This window comes from Elephantulus edwardii, unplaced genomic scaffold (assembly GCF_000299155.1).
Source record: "Elephantulus edwardii isolate Elephantulus edwardi_28Jun2011 unplaced genomic scaffold, EleEdw1.0 scaffold00024, whole genome shotgun sequence".
NCBI classification, from domain to species: Eukaryota; Metazoa; Chordata; class Mammalia; order Macroscelidea; family Macroscelididae; genus Elephantulus; species Elephantulus edwardii.
This window is the reverse complement of record NW_006399774.1, coordinates 22,743,127-22,764,416: the sequence shown is the minus strand read 5'-3', so window position 1 is coordinate 22,764,416 and position 21,290 is coordinate 22,743,127. Positions and strand designations below refer to the sequence as shown.

The 21,290-nt window shown below is 60.2% G+C and overlaps 1 protein-coding gene across 1 annotated transcript in view; it reads right to left on the bottom strand.

Annotated features, from left to right (window-relative positions):
- Positions 1-3,700: 3,700 nt before the first annotated feature.
- The window catches only part of MLLT4 (myeloid/lymphoid or mixed-lineage leukemia (trithorax homolog, Drosophila); translocated to, 4), a 77,312-nt gene continuing 59,722 nt past the window's right edge, over positions 3,701-21,290 (bottom strand). The window contains exons 22-32 of the mRNA XM_006882786.1: positions 20,934-20,999; positions 20,652-20,725; positions 20,175-20,293; positions 18,881-19,075; positions 18,359-18,450; positions 17,648-17,833; positions 16,470-17,456; positions 11,335-11,463; positions 8,169-8,443; positions 5,145-5,240; positions 3,701-3,854 (exon numbers count right to left, since the gene is read on the bottom strand). Of these exons, the coding sequence (XP_006882848.1) occupies positions 3,701-3,854; positions 5,145-5,240; positions 8,169-8,443; positions 11,335-11,463; positions 16,470-17,456; positions 17,648-17,833; positions 18,359-18,450; positions 18,881-19,075; positions 20,175-20,293; positions 20,652-20,725; positions 20,934-20,999 (2,373 nt within the window). The remainder of the gene's footprint in view (positions 3,855-5,144; positions 5,241-8,168; positions 8,444-11,334; positions 11,464-16,469; positions 17,457-17,647; positions 17,834-18,358; positions 18,451-18,880; positions 19,076-20,174; positions 20,294-20,651; positions 20,726-20,933; positions 21,000-21,290) is intronic.

Here is a 21,290-nt window from a genome sequence, read left to right as displayed (position 1 = left end):
GGAGGGAAGGGAAGCTGGGTGTTCACTGCTCTCTGCTTCTTGGCTCAGGCCAGGGCCCTGGCTGGACTGGGGTGTATGACCCCCTCATCTGCTCTGCAGCTCTGGCCAGTCCCCTATCTGTACTAGGGGGAATGTGTGTCCCCCACTCTTCACTCTGCAGCTCTGACCAGGTCCCTGGCTGTACTGGGGCGGCCAAATTAATTAATAGGTACACCCTGAAAGGGCGGGGAAACGCCTGTGTGGGGGTTAGTCACGTGACTCCGTGCGTCAGGCAGACCCGTGCTGGGGACCCCGTGGCTGATCTCGGGGTGCAAATCTCCACTCTCGCAGGTCCCTGTGGGTGGACCTGAACCACGGACCTCTGGATTAGTACCCAGGGCCCCGCAGGAGAGCTTCAGGTTTGACTCTGGACACCGCAGCACAGCGGGTCCACCATACAGCAGGCAGAGAGCCGAGCATGGACCTGGGGGCAGAGGGACAGGAGGGCCTCCTGAAGGCCACCCGGGTGCGGGCAGCTGATGCGGGGTGGACACTGGGTAAACTGGCGTGTGGTGTGGAAGCGTGCGGGATGCTTTATACACATGGGGGGCATGGCCCAGAGGCGCAGACTCTGGGTGGGAACCCCACCGACTCACCAGCACCTGGGGCCGCACCTGCTGCTCTCTCAGCTGTCTGCTCTGCGCCATATTCACCAGGCCCTCAGCTGTCACTTGCCAGTAGGCGGTTTCCTCGGGCCCCGCCCACAGATGCCCCGCCCCCGGAGGCGTTCCTTCGGGCCCCGCCCACAGAGGTGTTCCCTCGGGCCCCGCCCCTGGGGGCGTTCCCTCGGGCCCACATACGCCCCCGCCCGGGAGGTGTTTCTCTGCTCAGCTGCTTCCTCAGGCCCCGCCCACAGATCCCCGCCCCAGAGGCGTTCCCTCAGGCCCCGCCCAGCGAGGCCCCGCCCCAGCCAGAGCCTCTCCCTCAGCCCTCCCCCCAGGCCCATCCCCAGGAAGCCAAGGCCTGTTCACCAGTCCTGTTCACCAGTCCCTGTGGAGCGGCCGAATGAACACAATGTCAAAAGTCACCGTGCCCAGGGTCAGACTCAGCGTCAGGAACTTGCTTCCAGTGCATCCAGACCCTCTACCCCTTTATTCTGTTTTCAGGCAACAAAACCAACTCCTTAGGCAAACCAATCCTGGAAACACCAGTGCCCTCACTGGCTAGTGCAGGGCTAGTTCCCAGGTCGGCTCAAAGACAGTGTCTTCCCAGGTATTAAAATAATATTCAAGTCCTCCTGTCGAAGAAGGTGGCATCAGAAGTGGCGGAAGGTGCACACCTCGTGATACACAGATGACACAATCCTGCTTGTCCTAACAATCAAGTGCCATGTTACACTGGGGAATTCTGCTGCCAAGAATTCTTCAGTGCTGAACAGCAAGGATACCACTTTAAGAACTGAGGTGTGCCTGACAAGCCATGTTATCTCTAATATTCCCTAGACTTGTGAAAGAAAATTATTAAGGAAAGCTTTGACTGTGGAGCTGGATAAATACAAATAAACAAGAATAAACACCTGTCTTGGGGAGGACAGTGACACCTGAGCTCACTCACATAATGTTGTCAAGATGGACCAGTCCCTGGAAAAGCACAGCATGCTTGCAAAGCAGTGGGCTGGTAGAAGGGGCAGCCCCTCATCGAGGTGGACAGTCACTGCATCAACAGTGGGGTCACGGGGCTCAAGCAGAGAGCAGGGGGAAGCAGCACAGGCAGGCTATCGTCCTGCTGTGCACGGGGTCCCCTCACCAAGGGCGAGTGAGCAGGCCACATGTGGACAGGGGCTGCAGGGGAGGGCAGGGCCTGGACAGGTGCAGGGCAGGGGCCTTGCCACTTGAGGAACTTGAGCCAGCTTCGTCGTCCTAAGCAGCTGTGGTCAGTGAGGCCAAGCCGGCAGTGACCGAGGCCTATCCGCAGTAGCAGGACCAGCCGTGGGCGGAGGACACGGCCACAGAGCAGCCTCCTGCAGGAGCGCAGCACAGGTAAGGCACGGACGGTGAGCGCAGGTAAGGCATGGAGACAGTGACAACAGATACAGTTGTCCACACAGTTCATGTAGTAAATACACTTAAATACAAAGTTTATTAAAAATAGGTTGCAACCGAAATACAGTAGAAATGGGAAACTACAGCAGTTTTGGTGTTTCTCCATAGCAATGCACAGTTATGAAAAGCACTTCTACACATATTCACACCGCACCTGTCCCTGCACACCGCCAGAGCCAGCGGCTGGGCGCCCACCCCCACATCTCCCTGTGGGGACACCCCCCGGGACCTGCAAAAGCTCCGGTGGAAGAGTGGTCTCAGCGCTTGGCTGCGGCCCCAGAGTTCAGCAGTTTGAACCCACCAGCTGCTCGACAGGAAGAAGAGACCGCGTTCCCACACAGACCCCCCTGACATCCGACGGCATGGCTGTCCGCCCACAGGGGCCCAGGACCGGGCAGGAGCGCACGGCAGCGGCTGGTGTGGGCTGTCTGCGCCGTGTAGTCACGGTGTTCTGGGCAGTAACAGGTCAGAGGGCGTGCGGGTCCCCATACCTCGAGGCAGCCAGTGCTGTCAGGAGACAGAGCAGCTGTGTCCCGTGTTCCCGGAGCAGCAAGGCCTCCTTCATCACACCCAGGACCACCAAACCCCCCAGCAAGAGGTACGGGTGTGCACACCTTCAAAGAGGAGCCCTGAAGATACAAAGTGTGCCCACTCACACAGTGACCATACACCTCACAGAATCATTTAAGGCAGTCACAGCCTTAGGATTCCAGAGTGTGCACCTTCTAAAACACGCATTTCAGAGAACAGAGTACAGAAAAGCATCCGAGCCCCAGAGCAGAGCGTGGTCAAAGAAACGTGCTCAGCATGTTCCCCTCACAGCAGGCAGTCGGCAGCCCCGCGGCACCAGCCATCTGCCACCACCGGGCACAGTTCATCCAAGAGTCACATTAAATAATCAACTACAGAGTGAGCCGTGGCTCGAGCCGCGAGCCCCTCCGCCTGGGTCAGAGGCAGCGGACAGCACATGCCGTCCCTGACAGAACAGGACCCGTCCTCAGGCCACCGGGGTCCCCTGTCCTCTGTACGTGTCCCTGCGCACAGGGAGCACTGCCAGTCCACACATCATCTGGAATACCAGAGTATCTGCTTCCCAATCTCGGGTCACCATCGGAATGACCCGTGTACCCTCACAAGGACAGCCTGGTGTTGACAGAAACCAAGCAGCCCTCATCCTCGGCCCTTTCTCCCGTGAGGACTTCTCAGTCAAATAACTGGCAGTGACGGCAGCAGCAGGCACTCTGGGAGCCCCCAGAGGCCAGCCCGAGGGCTGGGGTCCCACACACAAGTGCCATGGGAATTCAAGCTTTTCTCTGACAGCTAAAATAAAATTATTTCAAAAACCAGAACAGAAATAGAACCTCACTGTCTGCGCTCCGGGGTCAATTCCATGGAAGAGCAAGGGAGACAGTGCTCCCCTGGCTCCCACCCACTCCTCCTCCCTCTGGACTCAGACTCCCACGGGCACCGACCAAGTCACCTTCATGAGACCCAGACCATGAGAAAGCAAGACGTGTTTACAGTGGCTACAGGGCCGTCCTGGGGAAAGTCACAGAACGGCACGGGGGCACCTCCGTGTCGCCTCCACTGCACAAACAGAACTCCCGACACCGCGGCCCCTATTTTGTGTTGAGTTCGTTTTCCAGTTCCATCAGCTTCCGTGAGGCTTTCACTTTATTGGACACGTCCTGGCCGTGAGAGAAGAGGCGCTGGCGCTCTCGGAACGTCAGGTTCTCGGGGGCTCCCGTGCTCCCAGGCACGTCGGCGTCTTGACTGCGTGGGGAGAGAGGAGAGGGGCCGTGTCAGTCACAGGTCAACCAGCCAGTCCACAGCGGGCAGCCAAGAGAGGTGCCCCTGCCGACTCGTGGTCACACACACCGATGTCACCCCACCCACCGGCACCTGACGACCACCGCGAGCCGTCCAGGAGTTCACGTGACTCCAGGCTCGCGGCTGCCACTCGTGACCAGTCGGTAAAGCACTGCTGGGCGGTGTAAGGTCGAAAGGCCTCAGGACGGCAGTTCCAAGGACGTGCCTGCACAGAGTCTAGGTCCCCAAGAATTTGGAATTCTGGTCTACATTTTTCACCACTTCTGATCAGGATTCTCTCAAGAGCATCTCTGATGCAAACGCTCAGCAACGGAGCCTGGCAGGGCCAGTCCCCGGGGTGCCAGCCGCCCATACATTCCTCCCTGACCACGGATGATCATGACCATCGAGAGGGCAGGCAGGGAGGTGTTCACGTCCCCCAGACACACATCACTTCTGCTACTGCACTGTCATTTTCTTCTCTTTCCTCTGCCTCCTTTTACAGCCCTGTCACCCACCAAACAGGCTTCTTTCCCTGTGTAAACTCTTCTTTAGTTTTTCCTAATAGCGGATGCATCTAAAATGCTAGTAACTTTTAGCAAGAAGGCCATTTCTGCCAGCTTAGTAAACTCAACTAAAGGCCAAGAATTTAAAAACACAGCTTTTTAAATAAATATTACTTGTTATTTGACGGACATTAAAAATCCACCTGATACAACAGTAACCATGTTGACTGGGCACACTGCCAGGAGGGCCCAGTCCTTGGAGAAGGACCTCATGCTTGGAAGGGTGGAGGGCCAGCGCAGGAGAGGGAGGCTGCAGGGGAATGACACAGTAACTAAGTCAAGGGCTTCTGGTATGTCAGAGACAGTGAGGCTGGCTCAGGACAGGAAAGGGTTCAGAGCTGTTAATCACAAGCTCTGGACATATGAACAGTCATAGCCAACTTGATGACACGTAACAACAACAACATTAAAAAGAATTACAGCGTGATACCCTGTGATTCTCCTGTCAGGTCCTAGCAATCCAGGGATGTGAGAATGGCCGGTGCCGCAGCAGTCCTGTGTCCACCCCACGCCTTGTACCATCAGGCAGTCAGTCCACCTATCCCTGGCAGGAGGGTACAGTGGTGTGACCCCTGCCCCGTGTCCTGACTACACTGTCCAGAAGTGCTGAGTGCCGGCCACACAGCAGGGAAATCTATGTGTGTGGACAGAGAGGTGGCAGGGGGCCCCACACCTACAGCTGCGGTACCTTTTTGCCCACTTCTCTCCCGGGTCCCGACAGGCCTGAGTGCTCACAGCGGTTCCAGCTGGTCCTGTGTGTGAGTTGGGCCCTTTTCGAGAACAGAGAAAGTGACAGTTAGTGCTGTGGCCCCACCCACTCTGTGCTGCACATGTCAAGATGCAGAACCCCAGGAAATCAAGGCCTCGCTCACCACCACGGCCTAAGCAAGGACTCAAAAGGCTCTGTTCGTGCGAGTCAGTCCCATCAATGTGAAACACACATATTCTAGTGGCCAAGGTAGGAAGGGGCACACTCCCTGCCCTCATGCCCTGAATCACAGGTCAGGAAAATGACACAGGCTGAGAGGAACTGATGGACAGCTGCACCAAAACACGTGGGTCCATGATGACTTTATCACGGAGAGCCTCGGCCAGCACCACCAAGGAGAGGGCCCTGGCGTCCGCAGCACACATGGCCAAAGGAAATGGGACCCTTTGCAGTAACAGGCTTCCTCACAAACCAAGCTGCTAAAACCAAAAATCTTCTAAAACTACCCAAAGAACCTGGCATTTAGATATCAGAGCTCGTGCTGCAGACAGGTGTGCAGAGCAGGGCGTGGCGGGCAGCCTGGCTCGAGCTGGGGCCCTCTGCCCAGGGTGGAGCAGGGTCCTCGGCGGCATGGAGGACGGGTCACAGGCTATGGCAGTGCTTTAGGAGTGCCCCGCACAGGGCAGCACTAACGCGACATTAGTGAGGGAGAGAAAACAATCTCCTACTTGCAAAGGCCGCTGCTACGGCACGGTGTGCACTGGCCAGGCCACACAAGGAAGTGGTCTTTCCACTGGACAGGGTGCATGTGCTTTCTCAAGGAAGGCAGCCCGTGAAGTCCCTTTCCCAGCAGAGCCAGGCCTGCCACTCTCTGGGGCACTGCATCTTCACCCTGTCCACTCAGGGCTGTGCTGACCACAGGACATCACCCTCAGCAAAGAGTCACGACACCTGAGAGCAAGTGGCCAGTGGGCCTGCGGAAGAACCGTTCACACAGCGGGGGAGTTTCCAATCACAGGCTTTTCTTAATTTTGTTTTTAGAAGTACTGTGTTGCATCTTTTGAGCTTTGTTTTAGGGATGGCACTAGCTTCTTCCACTGGCAGAAACAAAGCCAACTTTTTTATTTTTTCATTTCCAGCGTTCTGGGAGTGTGAGAGGCTGCCGGCAGGCTCACAGCGTGTGTGCCACGCCCTGGACATGTGTGCTCACGGCCCAGTGGAAGAGGCCAGGCGATGAGAGGCAGCTGCAAGGACAGGGGGACGCAGAGGTGACGGGGACAGGGACGCAGGGGACAGGGGGCACAGAGGTGACAGGGACTGGGATGCAGAGGTGATGGGGACAGGGGGTGCACAAGTGACAGACGGGGGCAGAGGTCAGGGGGTGCAGAGGACAGGGGGCGCAGAGGACAAGGGGTGCAGAGGCGACGAGGACGGGGGTGCACAGGTGGCAGGGACAGGGGCAGAGGTCGGGGGGTGCAGAGGATGGGGGGCGCAGAGGCGAAGGGGATGGGGCAGAGGTTGGGGGGTGCAGAGGTGACGGGGACGGGGGTGCACAGGTGGCAGGGACAGGGGCAGAGGTCGGGGGGTGCAGAGGATGGGGGGCGCAGAGGCGAAGGGGATGGGGCAGAGGTTGGGGGGTGCAGAGGTGACGGGGACGGGGGTGCACAGGTGGCAGGGACGGGGGCAGAGGCCGGGGGGTGCAGAGGACAAGGGGCACAGAGGTGACGGGGACAGCGACGCCGCACGGAGCACTGTCAGCTGAGGGTCGCGGCAGTCTCCCAGTGTCCAAAGCAGGTGCAGGACTGGCCCGCTCCCATGTGGAGGCCGGGGCAAGCGTGAGGGCTGGCAGCGGGAGGGGCCATCATCACACCACGCTTGTCATCTATCCCTGACCCGTGTTTATGGTCCAGCGTCCACTCTGACACGGGCCACCGGCACCTGCTGCAGACCTGCTCAGTGGTGTTGCTAAGGGCCACCACCTCGAGGTGGCGACACTGAAAGCTGCTCAAAAGAGGCCTCCAGAGTGACCAGTGAAAGTCTAACTGACCCTTCAAAGTGGACCAAGGCTTGCTCCAGGGGACTAAGGGGGAATGCTGGCCAGAACCATCTGCCCAACTCAGCCACAGGGAGCCGGTCAGGGCTGAGCCGCGTAGAGGCTGCAGGGAAAACTGACCGCTGTTTTTAAACAGGCAGCCAGTCACCTGGACCTGTGCCAGAAATGCTGGCTGTCAGCCCTGGTCATCGTGGCAGTTACCTCCAAGACCACTGGCTGCCAAGCCCCCGTCTGTTAGAAGGCTGCAATGTTGAGATGCTGAGTGACAGAGGCCCAGGAGTCAAAGGGACGAAGGCAGAACAGCACTCACAAACCACAAGGCCCTGGGCCTAGTCGGGCAGGGCCCGACCCCACCACCACTCAACTGAGCCCCCACCCAGAATTCAGAGCTCTGCTGATGTCAAAGAGGACGCTGAGCTGTGTCCACAGCACGGCCAACAGGCCGGAAGGGGACAGAGACACGGAAATGTGAAGGGGCAGGAGACATGACTCAGAGGGGAACACGCCAGGCAAAACCAACAGAGCTGGAGAGAGCAGCAAAGGCCTGGGGCCTGACGGCAAGAGTGATCAAGGGCCGTCAGGGCAGGACAGAGCTCTGAGCGTGATCACAGCGTGATTGGAGGCACTGGGGAGCGATCAATCAATCAATCACACTGCGCGCTGATCTGGGGGGGACAGTGGGGGACAGAGGCCAACTCCCGATCACCAGGCCACTGTTGGCCCTACCTTTGGAGCTCGCAGTCTGGCGGAGGCTGGGTTTGAGTGGAGGGGGCGGGCCTGCTCTGCGGCCAGTACTGCTGGCACTGGCCGAGAGGGGCCGGAAGGAGTTGGAAAGAAAAATGCCATCGGAGACGGGGCGTGCTGGGCCGGCAGGTGGTAGCTGTGGGGCGGGACGGAGGTCCCCGTAAGACTTCCTCGTGCTGGTGTACTTATCCTGACCTGGAGGGCCGCCGGCGTCCTCCTCCTCCTCCTCGTAGGCCACGAACTTGGCTGTGTACAGCGAGTCAGGAGACAGGGCCTGCGTTTTGAGGTAGGAGGTGTTGCGCTGCGGCGGCGGTGGTGGGGCGCCGGGGACAGGCCCCGGGCCAGCGGGCTGGTAGTCTCGAGGGGGCGGGGGTCTGCTCAGGGCCGGCTCCTCGGCGCCCAGCAGCCTCCGCTCGGCCTCCTCATGCTGGCGACGGCGCTCGGCCTCCAGGCGGCTGTAGTACCCTTCTTCCTGGCGCCTCTGTGGGCCAAACACACGGAGAGCAGAGTCAGCGGCTGGGGCCGGGGTCACCCCACGCACACAGGGCCCCTGCTGTCCCCAGACAGCACCCCCCATCCCACCACGGCTGCAGGCCCCTCCATCGCCCAGACAGGGGAGGGCCCGCATGCCTCGGGGTGCCGCCTCCACGCCGGACAGCGCTGTGAACACGGAGCGGGGCCCGCCACCACCCTGAGCACAGCAAGCGTGCAGGTGCACGTGGGAGGGGTTCCTCCTCCACTCCAACGGTGCCCCCAGCCGGCCAAGGGCGGACAGTGTCGTGGGCACACGGGCACGGGGTGGGCCCTCTACGGGACAGTGCCCCGCCCAGCACATGCACAGAAGGGCCCCCTGCCACCCCGCCTCCACCCCGCGTCACAGGGCCACGTGGGTGCCTGCGACTGGGCTCTCTGGTCACTCAAGGACGTGGTCTCACACAGAACTGCCCTCGTCACGGGGACAGGGCGGGGTCCGCACAGGCCGCTGCCCACCTCTGCCAGGCACGGTCTGGCCACACTGGTCCTGGCTCTGTGCAGTGTGCACTTACCTGCCTCTGCGGTGCCAGGACACAGCACACCACGGTAGGTGGCCGTGCAGGCCGCGTACGCACAGGCACACACTCACTTGTGGGACCCAGAGGGATCCGGGGTCCATCTCCTGCAGGGAGCGCGTGGCGGGCCCAGAACCACCACGGAGCCCTGAGAGCACTGTCCCCACGTGTGCCCACGGCCCTCACTTACATCTCCACTTAGCGACACCCTGACAGACAGGAAATCAGAGCAGCGTCAACAGAAGAGGAATGCAAATATATTTGATATGTGGTGTGTATCTCCTCCGACACACACACTACAGGCGACAGCTATGCGTGAGATCCAGTGAACAGCAGAAAAGGCAACAGCACAGTTCGTTAAAGTCAACACAGCTTAGAGCACACGGAAAATGAACCGAGTGAGGCAGGCAGCGTCGTCCGCCGCCACCTGAATTAACAGTCAGCGCGAGGACAGCAGCTGTCCTCCACATCCATTCTGATGGCTGTGCTTCTCACTACTGCCCGCAGCGTGACACACACACAGGCCACAAAAGTCACTCACATCCCCGTGCATACCTGCCTCAGAGTGCAAGTGTGTGCACTGCAGACACACGGTGCCCACACGTACACACCTGTAACAGTAGACCCAGGCCTCACACCTCACATGCACAACACACATCCCGCTGTACACACCTCCCAAGTTTCACACGTGCACCCCACGTGCACAGCACAGCGCGCACCCCCGAGACCCTGAAGGCACAGTCCTGAGACTGAAGTCTCTCACACATGTGCACACACAGCCTGTCTCACACCCACACTGGGAACACAAGCACCTCTCTGAGGGGGGACGCCTGGCCCATCCTCCACCCCCAGGGGCTGGGTCAGCGCTCTGCTGAAGTCCACTGTGTCCTTGGGGAAGGGACCCCAGTGTGCCTGCAGTGGCTGGCATGGGCCGTCAGGCCTCGCATTACAGAGGGCAGCTGCTGGTCACCCGGCAGGCACCAGCTGCCATGCACAGCCCAAGGAGAAGGCGCTCCCATGCCCACTCCTCTGACAAAGCCACTGTCCACGTGCTCACTGGTGGACTTCTCACGGCGACAGGGGCTACAGAAGCAGGTGCCAGAACAGACGCGTGTGTCAGGACAGTCACGAGAACATAGCTGGACATGCAGCCGAGAGCTGCTCCACTCGGCCCCTGGCCCAGTGGCCTGGTCCCACTCGCGTGGTGGCCGGGCCCCCGGACCCGATGTGCTGTAACGGGCGCAGCTGACAGGACAGGCTCCAAAAGCCAGGCAGGAGGAGTGTCCATGAACCCGCACAAGGAAATAAAACACAACAAAACAAAAACCCCAACACGTCCCCGTTAAAAACTTAGCCAGACAGGTGGCTGCAACGTCAAAACTTCAGAAATCTGATTTCCTCCCCAAGGTCTCCAGTCTCAACTCTGTGACTGAAAGACGCAGAGCGCAGGTTTCCTTGTAAGATCTGAGCCCAGAGGTGCTCCCCGCAGGACCTGCTTCAGAGGGGTCAGAGGAGCCAGACACTGGGCCAGCACATGTCCACCTCGTGCCAGCAAGCCCCGAGGCCCCCAGCAGCCTCCCTTGGTCCAGAGGAGCACGCATGCGTGTTTAGGGGAAGCTGGTTCACTGTCCCAGACCTCCCTGGAGCCGAGGAGGGAGTTACGGATAAAGGCCAATTCTGGCAGGCATGGCACCCACAGCTCCCCCTTCACGGAAGGGCAGCTCCCCAGAGTGGGTGACCACAGGCAGCCTCCTCAGGACAGACACAGCGACACGTGGCCAGAGCCTTGCTCCTAGCAGAGCCCAGCAGAGGAACAGACGAGATGGAGAGACACTGAAGATGCAGAGAACGAACTTTCCAACTCCAACAGCACGTGAAAACAGAGTAACAGCGGGAAAGGAAGTCACTCCTTGGACTGTTCAGATTACATTCTAAACTAAACGGTCCTTGAGAAAGTCGCAGAAGCCATCTTGCTCTCTTTGACAAAAACATAAGTGAGCAACACTAATCAAAGAATTAACTGAAACCATTTTGTGTTCACTGGTTCTCTTACTACATCCCTACTGCCTCCCGGGGCTGACACTCAGTTGTAAAGTAACCACACGTCACAAGGCCAGCTGGACCGTGCCTAGCAGACAGAAGGCTCCTTGGAGGCCAGAGGCAGACCCGCTCAGAGGAGGTGAAGACAAGAGTTCAGAGCTGGAAGATCCAGTCCAGTCGCCACCTAAGACCCGTGACATCTTAGGTGCTAGCAGCCTATCCCCTGGCCCCAGCCACACTACGCTCAGGCTACGAGGACACTAGCTCCTTAGAGGACCAGGACCTTTTCCTCAGCGTCCCGCCGGCCCCGCTCCTCGTCCCAGCGTGCACGGTCCTCCTCCTGTCGGACACGGTCCTCCGCCTCCCGCTGCCGGATCTCCTCCAGCTGCTGCTGCCTCCGTCGGTCCTCGTCCTGCAACTGAGAAGACAGTGCGTCCACCTCCGCCTGGAGACTGGCCAAGTCCAGCGCGTGCGCACGCAATATAGATCACTGCCGACAGGGCAGACACGCTCCACACCCTACAATGAGAGAATGCGTCCACCTCCGCCTGGCGGCTGGCCCAGCCCAGCGCGTGCATGTGTACAAACACACACACACACACACACGCGCGCGCGCACGCATGCACAGCCCACACACAAGATACAGACCACTGCCGACAGGACAGACACACTCCACACCCTGCAGACTCAGGTAAGCCGGCCCAGGGCTCCGCTGTCCTCCCTGCCTGCCCCCACCGGTGCTGGCCCAGGGCTCATGCTTCTGCACTAACCAGCACGTCCTACGTGGACTCCACTCATGTGCTGTGGTCCTGAGCTCTCATGCCCTCCTGTCTGGTCCTCTGACTGGCACCCACACTGACGTCTCAATGCCCATTTCTGGCTGCACAAGCCAAGGGTCTGAGGACACGCTCTCTAAACCCTATTTTAGTTTCCAAAAGCCACAGGTTCTTAAGCCGGGCAAGCCCATCTGACCATGTCCGCCTTCTGGTCACTCCAGCTCTGCCCTCATGCCAGGCTGGGCCTCTCCCCCACCCTTTTCATGTCCTCAAGGAAGTGGTCATCCTACTAAAATGTGTGGGTCCCCTGACCACCAGGCCGACTCAGCGTCCCTGTGAAGCCCGGTCTCCCATCGCATGAACACGGCCTCACTCCCATGACCACAGCGGACAATGGCGTCATGCCCACTGCCACCAGCCCCAGGCCTGCACGGCTGTGAGAAAAGCCCTTCCTGGAGAACACACAGCAGGTGGGAAAGGCCCTCACACGACTGCAGGCCTGCAGAGCCGCTCAGACAGCCCACTGCCCCTCCACTCTGCAGCAGAACAGAGGTGGGGAACGGGTGCCGAGTGGTGTTCCGCGGCGAGGGGCGGCGGGCACGCACCGGGCTGACCTGGACAGGCGGTTCCTGTTGGGGGCTGAGGAGGTTGCTGTCCTGAGCGGACAGCCGATGGGGAAGCGGGTCAGGAGAATGTCAGGCCCCCAGGACAGCTGTGAGACGGTCGCTCAGAAATGGACAAGAAGGAAACTCCAACCGGGTGGCAGGCGGAGCATGAACGCTCTGCAGAAGGGTGGCCAACGGGCCCCAGGGCAGCAGCAGCACAGCACGCTAACGTGCCCCGGCCCACGCTGGACCCAGTGAGCGAGCCCGGTGAGCACACGCACGGCTGCGCCGGCCGACCCTCGTCCAGGCCTCCCTCCACTACAAACCTCCACGCGAGGTGCCGAGTGCCTGGCAGGTGAGCCACGTCACCCCTAAGGGGCAGGTGGCTGACGTGTGGGTCACAGTGAGCTGGAACCCCCTTGGGGCCAGGCAGCCCGTGAATCCAAGAACGGGGTGGCACTGACAATTCTCACAGACAAGCCATGCGGTCTGGACTAGAGACCTCCCTCCACCTGGAAGCTGTGCCCGAGGACAGTGCCCTCTCCTCCTGGAACCTGTGCCCCCGGGACAGCCCCCTCTCCACTTGGAAGCCGTGCCGGGGTGCACACCCCCAGGACAGCGGCCCCTCCAGCCGGAAGGTGTGTCAGGGCGCTCTCCCCTGGGACAGCACCCCCAGACCCAGGGAGGCAGTGTGGGTCAGGGTGTCAGGAACTGCACGCCTCCCACCTGCACTCCCGGGCTCCCAGCAGCACACGAGAGGACACTTTCCCTGCAAACAGCTCAGCCCCTGCGCATGCGGCTCTGGGTGCCTTCCTCCACACCGTGGGTTCAGTCCCACCTGAGCAAACGCCTCTCTGTGTGGGGAAGAAGCTTCAGGCTGGCCCAGAGCTGAGTAGGACCATCTGGATGGAGAGCTGACCCCTGCGGGCAGGGCTGTACCAAGCTGGAGCCCCGTCCGTTACTTCTTGCGGATCAGTGTCCTAAGGGCTGTGGCTGAGCTCATGCCTCATTCTGGGTCCAGGCCTTCTTCCAAGGCAGCCCCGCTGGGCCTGTGCCAATCCTTAGCATCGAGGGGCTGGAGGTGGCCCGGCAGAGCCCATGTCACAGGTGCTGCCCCCCGAGTGGGCAGCCTTGGGTGGCAGCTCTGGAGACCAGTGGCCAATGAGTGCCAACACATTTCTAAAGCACTTCCCTGGGTACCAGGCCACACTACCTCAAGACCAGACAGGCCCATGGGCAGGGAGGCCAGGCTCAGGTCTCCCCAGGCAGGGCGAGTGCCACACCTGAGCTGTGGCGTGGGGAAGGGCCTTTGCTGTGTCATGTGGCAGGGTCCTGCAACAGAGGGCAGCAGGCCTACACCAGGGTTCCTATCGAGATGACGGACCCAGAAACACAATGTCCCTCAGCCAGGAAGCCCCTGTCCCCAGCTTCAGATTGTGGTCCTGTGTCCCCATGGGCCCCGGGCACTGAGATGGCAAGGAAGTGAGGTCAGCAGTGTGGGGGAGTGAGAGAGAAGCCCTAAAACACCACAGGGTGCACAGTGAGTGTGTGGAGTGAGACGGGGGCTGCAGGGAGCAGGTGACCACAGGGTGGAGCAGGGGTTGTAGCATGCAGACGGAAGGAAGGGGGGTCAGCAAAGGGGTGAGCTGCACGGGGGACGAGGATCCTGTGTGAACCGGGGCGGTCCGGCCAGCCTGTGAGGGGGGCACTAGAAACAGAAGTGCAGGTGTGGGGGGCCGGTCATTAGCACCGGGAGCAGCTGGCTGGGGGCCCAGGAGCAGACGGCGGCTGTCTGGCCTGTGGGTCCACAGATGCCCAATGCCCAGGCCGAGGGTACAGCCAGGGTGCCGTTATGGAGAAGGCCGCGCCCAAGTGTGCTGCTGGTTAAGAATCAGTGTGAACCTGGAGTTCACACTCCCTCAACAGTCCGACTGTACGTGGTTCACTGTCAACCCCAGACCGACCACTCCATGTGCAACAACCAGTGAAAAGTGACAAGAATGAATGACGTTACTCACGGCAAGCCCTGTGTGCTCACGTGCTTGAACAGCTAAGAACACAGACTGGGAACTAGGACTAAGACCAAGGACAGGTGAGAAGTGGGACGGACAGGACACAGCTGACGGGGACTGACGGGGACAGCGGGAGATCGAGCACATTCCAGGCATGCTTCTGGAATGCTGAGCTACACACCTGGGCGAGACCACCCTTCAGGAGCGGTCTATGCAGAACACACAACACCCCCACTGGGAGAAAGGAAACCGAGACAGAAAAGTCCCAAAGGCAAAGAAACAAGAACATACCAAATCTAGAACAGAGATTGCTGGCATAGCAGTCTGCTGCAGGTGACAGAGAAGGGGAAAAAAAGAAAGATGAAGTGTGAAAACGGAAGTTACATTCAGCGCTGCTTCCTGCCGCTGGCCTGCCCGGGCTCTCCTGACTGTCTATCCGCGACGGGCAGCGAAGGGCAGCTCGGCGAGCCAAGGAGGGGACGGCGACTAACCCAGACGCTGGAGCCGAACACCGTCCTCTACAACCACACTGAGGCTCCATCACTGAGACAGCCGGGACTGCATGCACGCGTCCCCCTCAGCTCTCCCTTAGTGGCTAGGACAGGAATCTTGACCTCAGTAGCCGTCAGCACACATGAACTTGAAGTTCACACAGGAGGCTCTGGACTCCTGGGTAAGTGCTGCAAAGAAGCACGTCTTCACAGGAAGGCCACCCCCTCCTCCACGGCCTGAGCACTGGGCACGCCTCCCAGCAGCGTCCTGCTCCAACTGGCTGCAGGAAGGGGGTCGGAGGACGAGGCTACACAGTGACCTCTAATGTCCCTACAGTGACCTGGTCAGAGGGGAGGGCATCACACACGGACTGCAGCAAGCACAGAGAAGACGGTCATGCCACTCAGCGCCAGGGCTCTGGGGAGCACAGGGATCACACACGGACAGCTGGTGGGGGCCTCAGTGTCATGGCCAACGTGCCGGAGGCCCCTGCTGACCACGGGGCAAACGGCACCCACAGGCTGAGAGTGTGTCCAGGCAGGACTCCAGGAGTGGGCTGCACAGGCAGGGCGGTGAAGCTGGGCCCGCTGCTGACCCTGGCTAGCGAAGGTTCTCGGGGGGTGGGGGGCAGCAAGACCAGCATTCCTCTTACGGATATGGAGCTACAGGCCTCAGTGCAGGTTAACAGCCAGGGTGAGGAACAAGGGGTGTGCCCTTGACCGTCTGCCCCCGGAAGATGGCAAGTGTCTTGAAAAGGCATGTGAGGTGTGCAAGCATACCCCCAGACACCCCAGGAATGCCTGTGGGCCAGCTGTGACAGCATCTCCCTCGCCTCCTCACTGTGGCATCTGGACAGTGTGCTTGTCAGCTGGACCTGACTCTTGTGAGCACAGCAGTCAGTGTCTGCACAGAGAGGCCACGGGCCTGTCACGGCTCAGCCTGTGCCCTGAGTCGAGCCACAGCTCTCTCCCTCAACACGCTGCCTCGCTGCCCTGTGCAGCTGGCGTTAGGAAGCCTGCTCTGTGGGGCCTGTGTGCTGATGGCCAGGGGCCGGGAGAGGGCCTGCCCGCGGTGTCCCCTCAGGGGTGTGATCCACCTGCTGACAGACGGGCTCTGGCTGCCTCACTGTCCTGGCAGAGGGACCCGTGAGGAATGCAGACCATGCCGGCCGAGCCCTCACGGAGCTCACAAAGGTCACAGGCAAAGTCTCCTGAGTCTAACTAAGAGTGAGGACGGACACGCACAACTTGCAGGTCCTCTGAGCTCTCGGCCCCGCCCGGCTCGCGCCCCTGGGCGTCACGGCCCCTAGCACAGAGTGGCCTGCCAGCGGGCGGCGTGAGATCTCCCTCCCCTGGCCTCTCCTCTCGGCCCCCGTCCCGCTCACTCCGTGGCCTGAGCGCGGGCGCCTCCCCCACGATGCTCCCTTCGCCCGGCCTCCTCTCAGCCTCCAGCCCACTCACTCCCAGGGCGGCCGCGCCACCCAGCACGGCGGGGACAGACAGCGGGCGGCGTCCACCACGGGGCCCCCTTTACCCGGGCTCTCCTCTCGGCCTCCAGGCGCTGCATGACCAGCAGGGCGTCCATGTCGTCGTCCTCCTCCTCCTCCTCGTCCTCGTCCTTCTGCTTGGACTCCTGCAGCCGCTTCTGGAACTGCCACTCGAGCATGAGCTTACGCAGCCGGTCGCTCTCCTCGGCGCTGCGCTCGGCCTTGGCCTGCAGCTCCTGGATCTCGCGGCTCAGCATGTCCACGATGTGCATCTGCTGCTGCTTCTCCAGCTTCTCCTTGGCGTCCCGCTTCCAGGGGTCGGGGGACAGGCTGTCGCCCGAGGCCAGCTCCTCCTTGCTGATGGTGATGTACTGCAGGTCGCGCCTCTCGATGGTGCGAGGCTGCTGTTGGGGCTGCAGCTCGCGGATGACGGTGTCCTGCGGCCGCGGCAGCGTCGGGGGCTTGTCGGCCTTGCCCTTCTCGGCCTTGCCCGGGGAGAAGGGCGCGGGGTTGAGGGCCTGCGAGCGCATCTGGCCCAGCTTGCGCTCCTGTTCCCGCCGCTTGCGCTCCCGCTCCTCCTCCAGCCGGGCCTTCTCCTTCTCGTACCAGCGCTGCTGTTCCTCTCGCTTCCTGCGCTCCGCGGCCGCCTGGGCAGCCGGGGTGCCCACCGAGGGGGGCGGCGGCAGGGGCAGGTCCACCGGCAGCCCGTCCAAGTCGCTGGCATAGTGCACGGGGGGTGGGGGTGGTGGCGGGGGCAGGTCTGTGCGGATGGGCTGGGAGACAGCCACCGGGGTCGGCTGGGAGGCCGGCGTCTTCCAGCGGCCAGGGCCGCTCTTCGTGAGCGTGGACGCGGGCGTGGTGGACTTGGAGGAGTGGTTCAGCTGCTCTTGGCTGGAGGCGCTGGACTCCACGGAGGAGGCCTGGTTCATCCACATGTCGCTGTCGGCCTTGCGCTCCAGGGTGGCCGCCAGGTGGTGCCGCTCAAGGGAGAAGGTCTGCTCGTCACGCAGCTCCTCCTGGGAGCGGGTCGCACGCTGGAAAAGAGAAGGCCGCACTGCAGCCGCTGCCCGCTCCGGGTGCCGGGTGGAGGCCCCCCCCACACCAGTCCTCACACCCAAGGCTGCTTCCCCGTGAGAGGGAACTGTCGGCAGCCAGCAGCCGCCCCACCCTGACGCTGGCGGCAGGGTGACAGTACCCAGCATCGTCCCACTCGGAGAGGCCTCACCTGAAGGGCGAGGCTGGAGTGGTTGCTGTCTGCGTGCACGTGGGGCTTATCCTCATAGCTGGACCACTGGCTCTGCGGGGGCACCATCCGGTCCTGGGACTTGGAGGCGGGGAAGGTGAAGTACTCCCGGGGGTACGTCTGGGTGGGGATGGGGTAGGCTTCGGGCCTGGGCGGCGGGCTCTGCTCCTGGAAGGAAGGACGGGGAGAGGTGGCTCTCACCATGTGCACAGGAGGCGGGGTCCTCCAGAATGCAGAGTAATGGGACCTTTACCTCACAAATGCATGTCTGATTCTATGCTGGGAATAATGAAAAAACTTTACTTTGTTGAGACTATTTACAATGAATTTACTTGATCACTACTAAAATAAAAACAATTCTCAAAAATCATCACCACCCACCCACATTCAGTGCTACTGGTTTCAGCTCGGTGACCTGGGACCGAGTAGAGCCTCCCGTCCTGGGTTTCTGAAGGCTGTAAACCTTCACGGAAGCAGAGAGCCTGGCCAGTTTCCTGTGGAGCTGGTGGCGGATTTGAACCACCAACTTACTTAATAGTCACACACTTAACCACTATGCCAAAACTGCAGAGATTAAATACTGCACATTTAAGAACTGTGTTGCAGCTAATTTGCGGGCATTCTGGGGAGTCAGTCTCTGAGGGGACCTAGGTACTGAGGTACGGTGGAGGGTCTCAGTGCATTTCCTCAGACCTCAGTACAGAGGTTTCCAGTAGAAACAGATGTGATCTTGGCTGTAGCTCCAGAGGTGTACGCATGTTTCCCACCAGGACTAGGAGGCTGGTCTGTTGGAGATAGGAAGGGAACCATTAATGCTTAACAGACAAATGACTGTCTCTTCCACCCACGCGGAGTGAAGGGGCCAGCACTGACATGCACGCACTGGCCGCGCCCACACCCTTCCCTCGGGCCCCCCCAAGTCGTAGGGCCGCCCAGAACCAGGCTGGCAGCCGCGGTGCAGCAGACGCAGGTCTCTGCAGCCTATCCTCTAACCCTCTGCCCTTTCTAAGTATCACATGGAAACACAAACATCATCGACCCTCCTGCTGGCAGTGGGCACCCTGGCTCTGGACGCCCAGCAGACTGGCCAGAGCATGCACCAGAGTGGTCCCGACTCACTGACCAGGAGCCCTCTGGCCCTCGATGAGCCCACAGGGACCCCCCAGCAACCCTCACGAGGTCCACGGAGCCTGAGGACGGAGGCAGTGCACTCACTGGCCACGTTGGGGCTGGAGCGGTGGTCAGCACGGTTCTTCATCAGCCTGTCGTCCCCAGGCAGCTTCTTGGGCTCACTGTATTCAGCCCAAGGCAGTGGGGGGCTCTCGGGAGACCCGTTCTGAGCCGTGTTGTTGTAGAGCTCGAAGCCTTCACTCTTGGGTCGCGGCTTCCCCGAGCCTCGGCGATCTGACACTGTGAACACAGCAGGGCGTGTGAGGTGCAGCCACACGACAGACCTGCTTACTGGGAGGGACGAGGTCACACGAGCTCGAAATCCCACCCAGAGCTGCCGGTCGGCATCAAAAAGCATCAGTGTTACAAAACGGTCATTGCTCCATAAAACCTTCTGAAGGAGTTAAAAAAAACGCATTTTCAGGTTTTCTTTTCTTTTCTCATAAAGGAAGCCTGCCTAAATAATAAGAGTGCTTCTGAAGTAACAATTTCTATCTTTACTGGAAGAGGGAGAGTGCCCTCGCCTAGCACTTCAGGCCTCCGCACTGCACACTGCATCACCCAGCGTGTTGACCAGGCAGCTGCCGCTCTTCGTCCATCACCTTGCGTCCTCTCTGCTGGCCAGTGACACACTTACTATCTACTGTGGGCTGGTTTGCTCCTTCTAAGCGACTGTAATCAGAAGTCAGCGTGCCCACAGGGAAGCTGCTCAGGGCCTGTCCCCCGACACCCAGGCGGGCTGAGAGCAGGAGGTCCAGGCTCAGAGGACCTGCTACATCGGGGTGACCGACCCACGGAGGGCGGCCTCTGGCACTCGGTCAGGAGACGCACCTGGAAGTTGTTTACTGATCTCAGAGAGGTTCGCACCTGAGGGTGCTCCACTACGTCTAAGAGCTGCTCCAAGTTTACACTGAAGCTACTGAGAATTCTGACGTCACCTCAAAGCTGTGGGTCCCAGCAATGACTCAAGGAGCTGAGCCTGTTGCTCAAGGTGGCTTAGGTATAACCGGCAGCTCACGTCCATGCCAGCGAGGCGAGTTCGAGACTGAGCAACACGTGAGCAGAGTCACCTGTAGAGAGGCCCAGCGCACTCGAAGCCCTCGCCTCTCCTGCCGCTCAGAGCTCGACACTCTGAATCGAGGCAGGATCCCAGTCCCAGCCCACACAGGAGCCCTGGTTTCAGCAGCTGAGAGCTGGCACCCTGGGCCCCTTAACTTCCTCGCCTTTAGAACTGGAATAACCACCCCGCCTTCACACTGGTTTCTGTGATACTCTGAGCAGTGACTGAACACCAGGCGAGGGGAGACCGGTAACGTCAAGCTTTCAGAAGCGGTCTTACGTCTCTGCATCATCGGGGAGGGCTGGTTGAGCAGCGTGGCCAGGCCGTGGTAGATGGCTCCCTGCTTGGCCACTTCCAGTGTCACCACGGAGCTAGTTCTGGTCATCAGCTCTGCTGCCCTGCAGAGAACATGGTCGGGCTGGAGCAGCGAAGGCAGCACCACGACCACAGCGGTGGCCGTGGCAGCTCACAGGACACCGACCTGGAGACACATGGCCGGCTGCCCCTGCCCCACGCTCGTATGATTAGAAGACAACACCTGGAAACTTACACACAAGTTCTTTTTTTTAATATGTTTTAAAAAACTCTTCTAGCCCAAAGTATATATTCTGGAATCAGTAACAAATAAAATTCCATGTAAACTGAGAGGTTTTCACTTTAAAACGTAGAAATTGAGAACATAGCTTTTTGGCAATGTCTTTTTATCCTGTAATCTCAAACTTAATGCTAAACATTATCTAAAATAAGCAATCCTACCTTTCCTGAGACAGCCCCACCAGACTGCGTCCGTCCACGCTGAGCAGCTGGTCGCCTGCAGCCAGCCGTCCGTCCTGTCCACATCGGGAAGGGTGGGCGTGCGGGAGACAAGTGAGAGCGTGCAGGTGCGGATGAGATCACACGGAGGCAGGAGGGACAAGAGTAGGCAGTGAGCAGGTGTCGGGCGTGTTTACACACATTCTTGTGTCTTCTCTCAGTGGAACGTCCTCCCCCCACCCCGGGCTGCCTGACAGGACAGGAGTACAGTGTGACACGACTAACCACATCGGCAGCGCCTCCTCTGACGACGGACTTGACGTAGATTCCAAGCTTATCCTGGCCAGCTCCCTGATCGGGAAAAAGGAGCCAACACTGAGATCAGGTGAGCGGCAGCAGGGCCCACCTGCTCATGTGGACCCCCACCCACAGCATCCATACGAACCAGGGACACAGACAGCGGCTGACAGAGCCCTTCCACACGGTCCACTGCTCCAGTTCACCCACGGACCACGGACACAGACGTCCACCCAGACCACGGACACAGACGTACGCCCAGACCAGGGACACAGACCGCCCTCCCAGACCACGGACACAGACGTCCGCCCAGACCAGGGACACAGACGTCCACCCAGACCACGG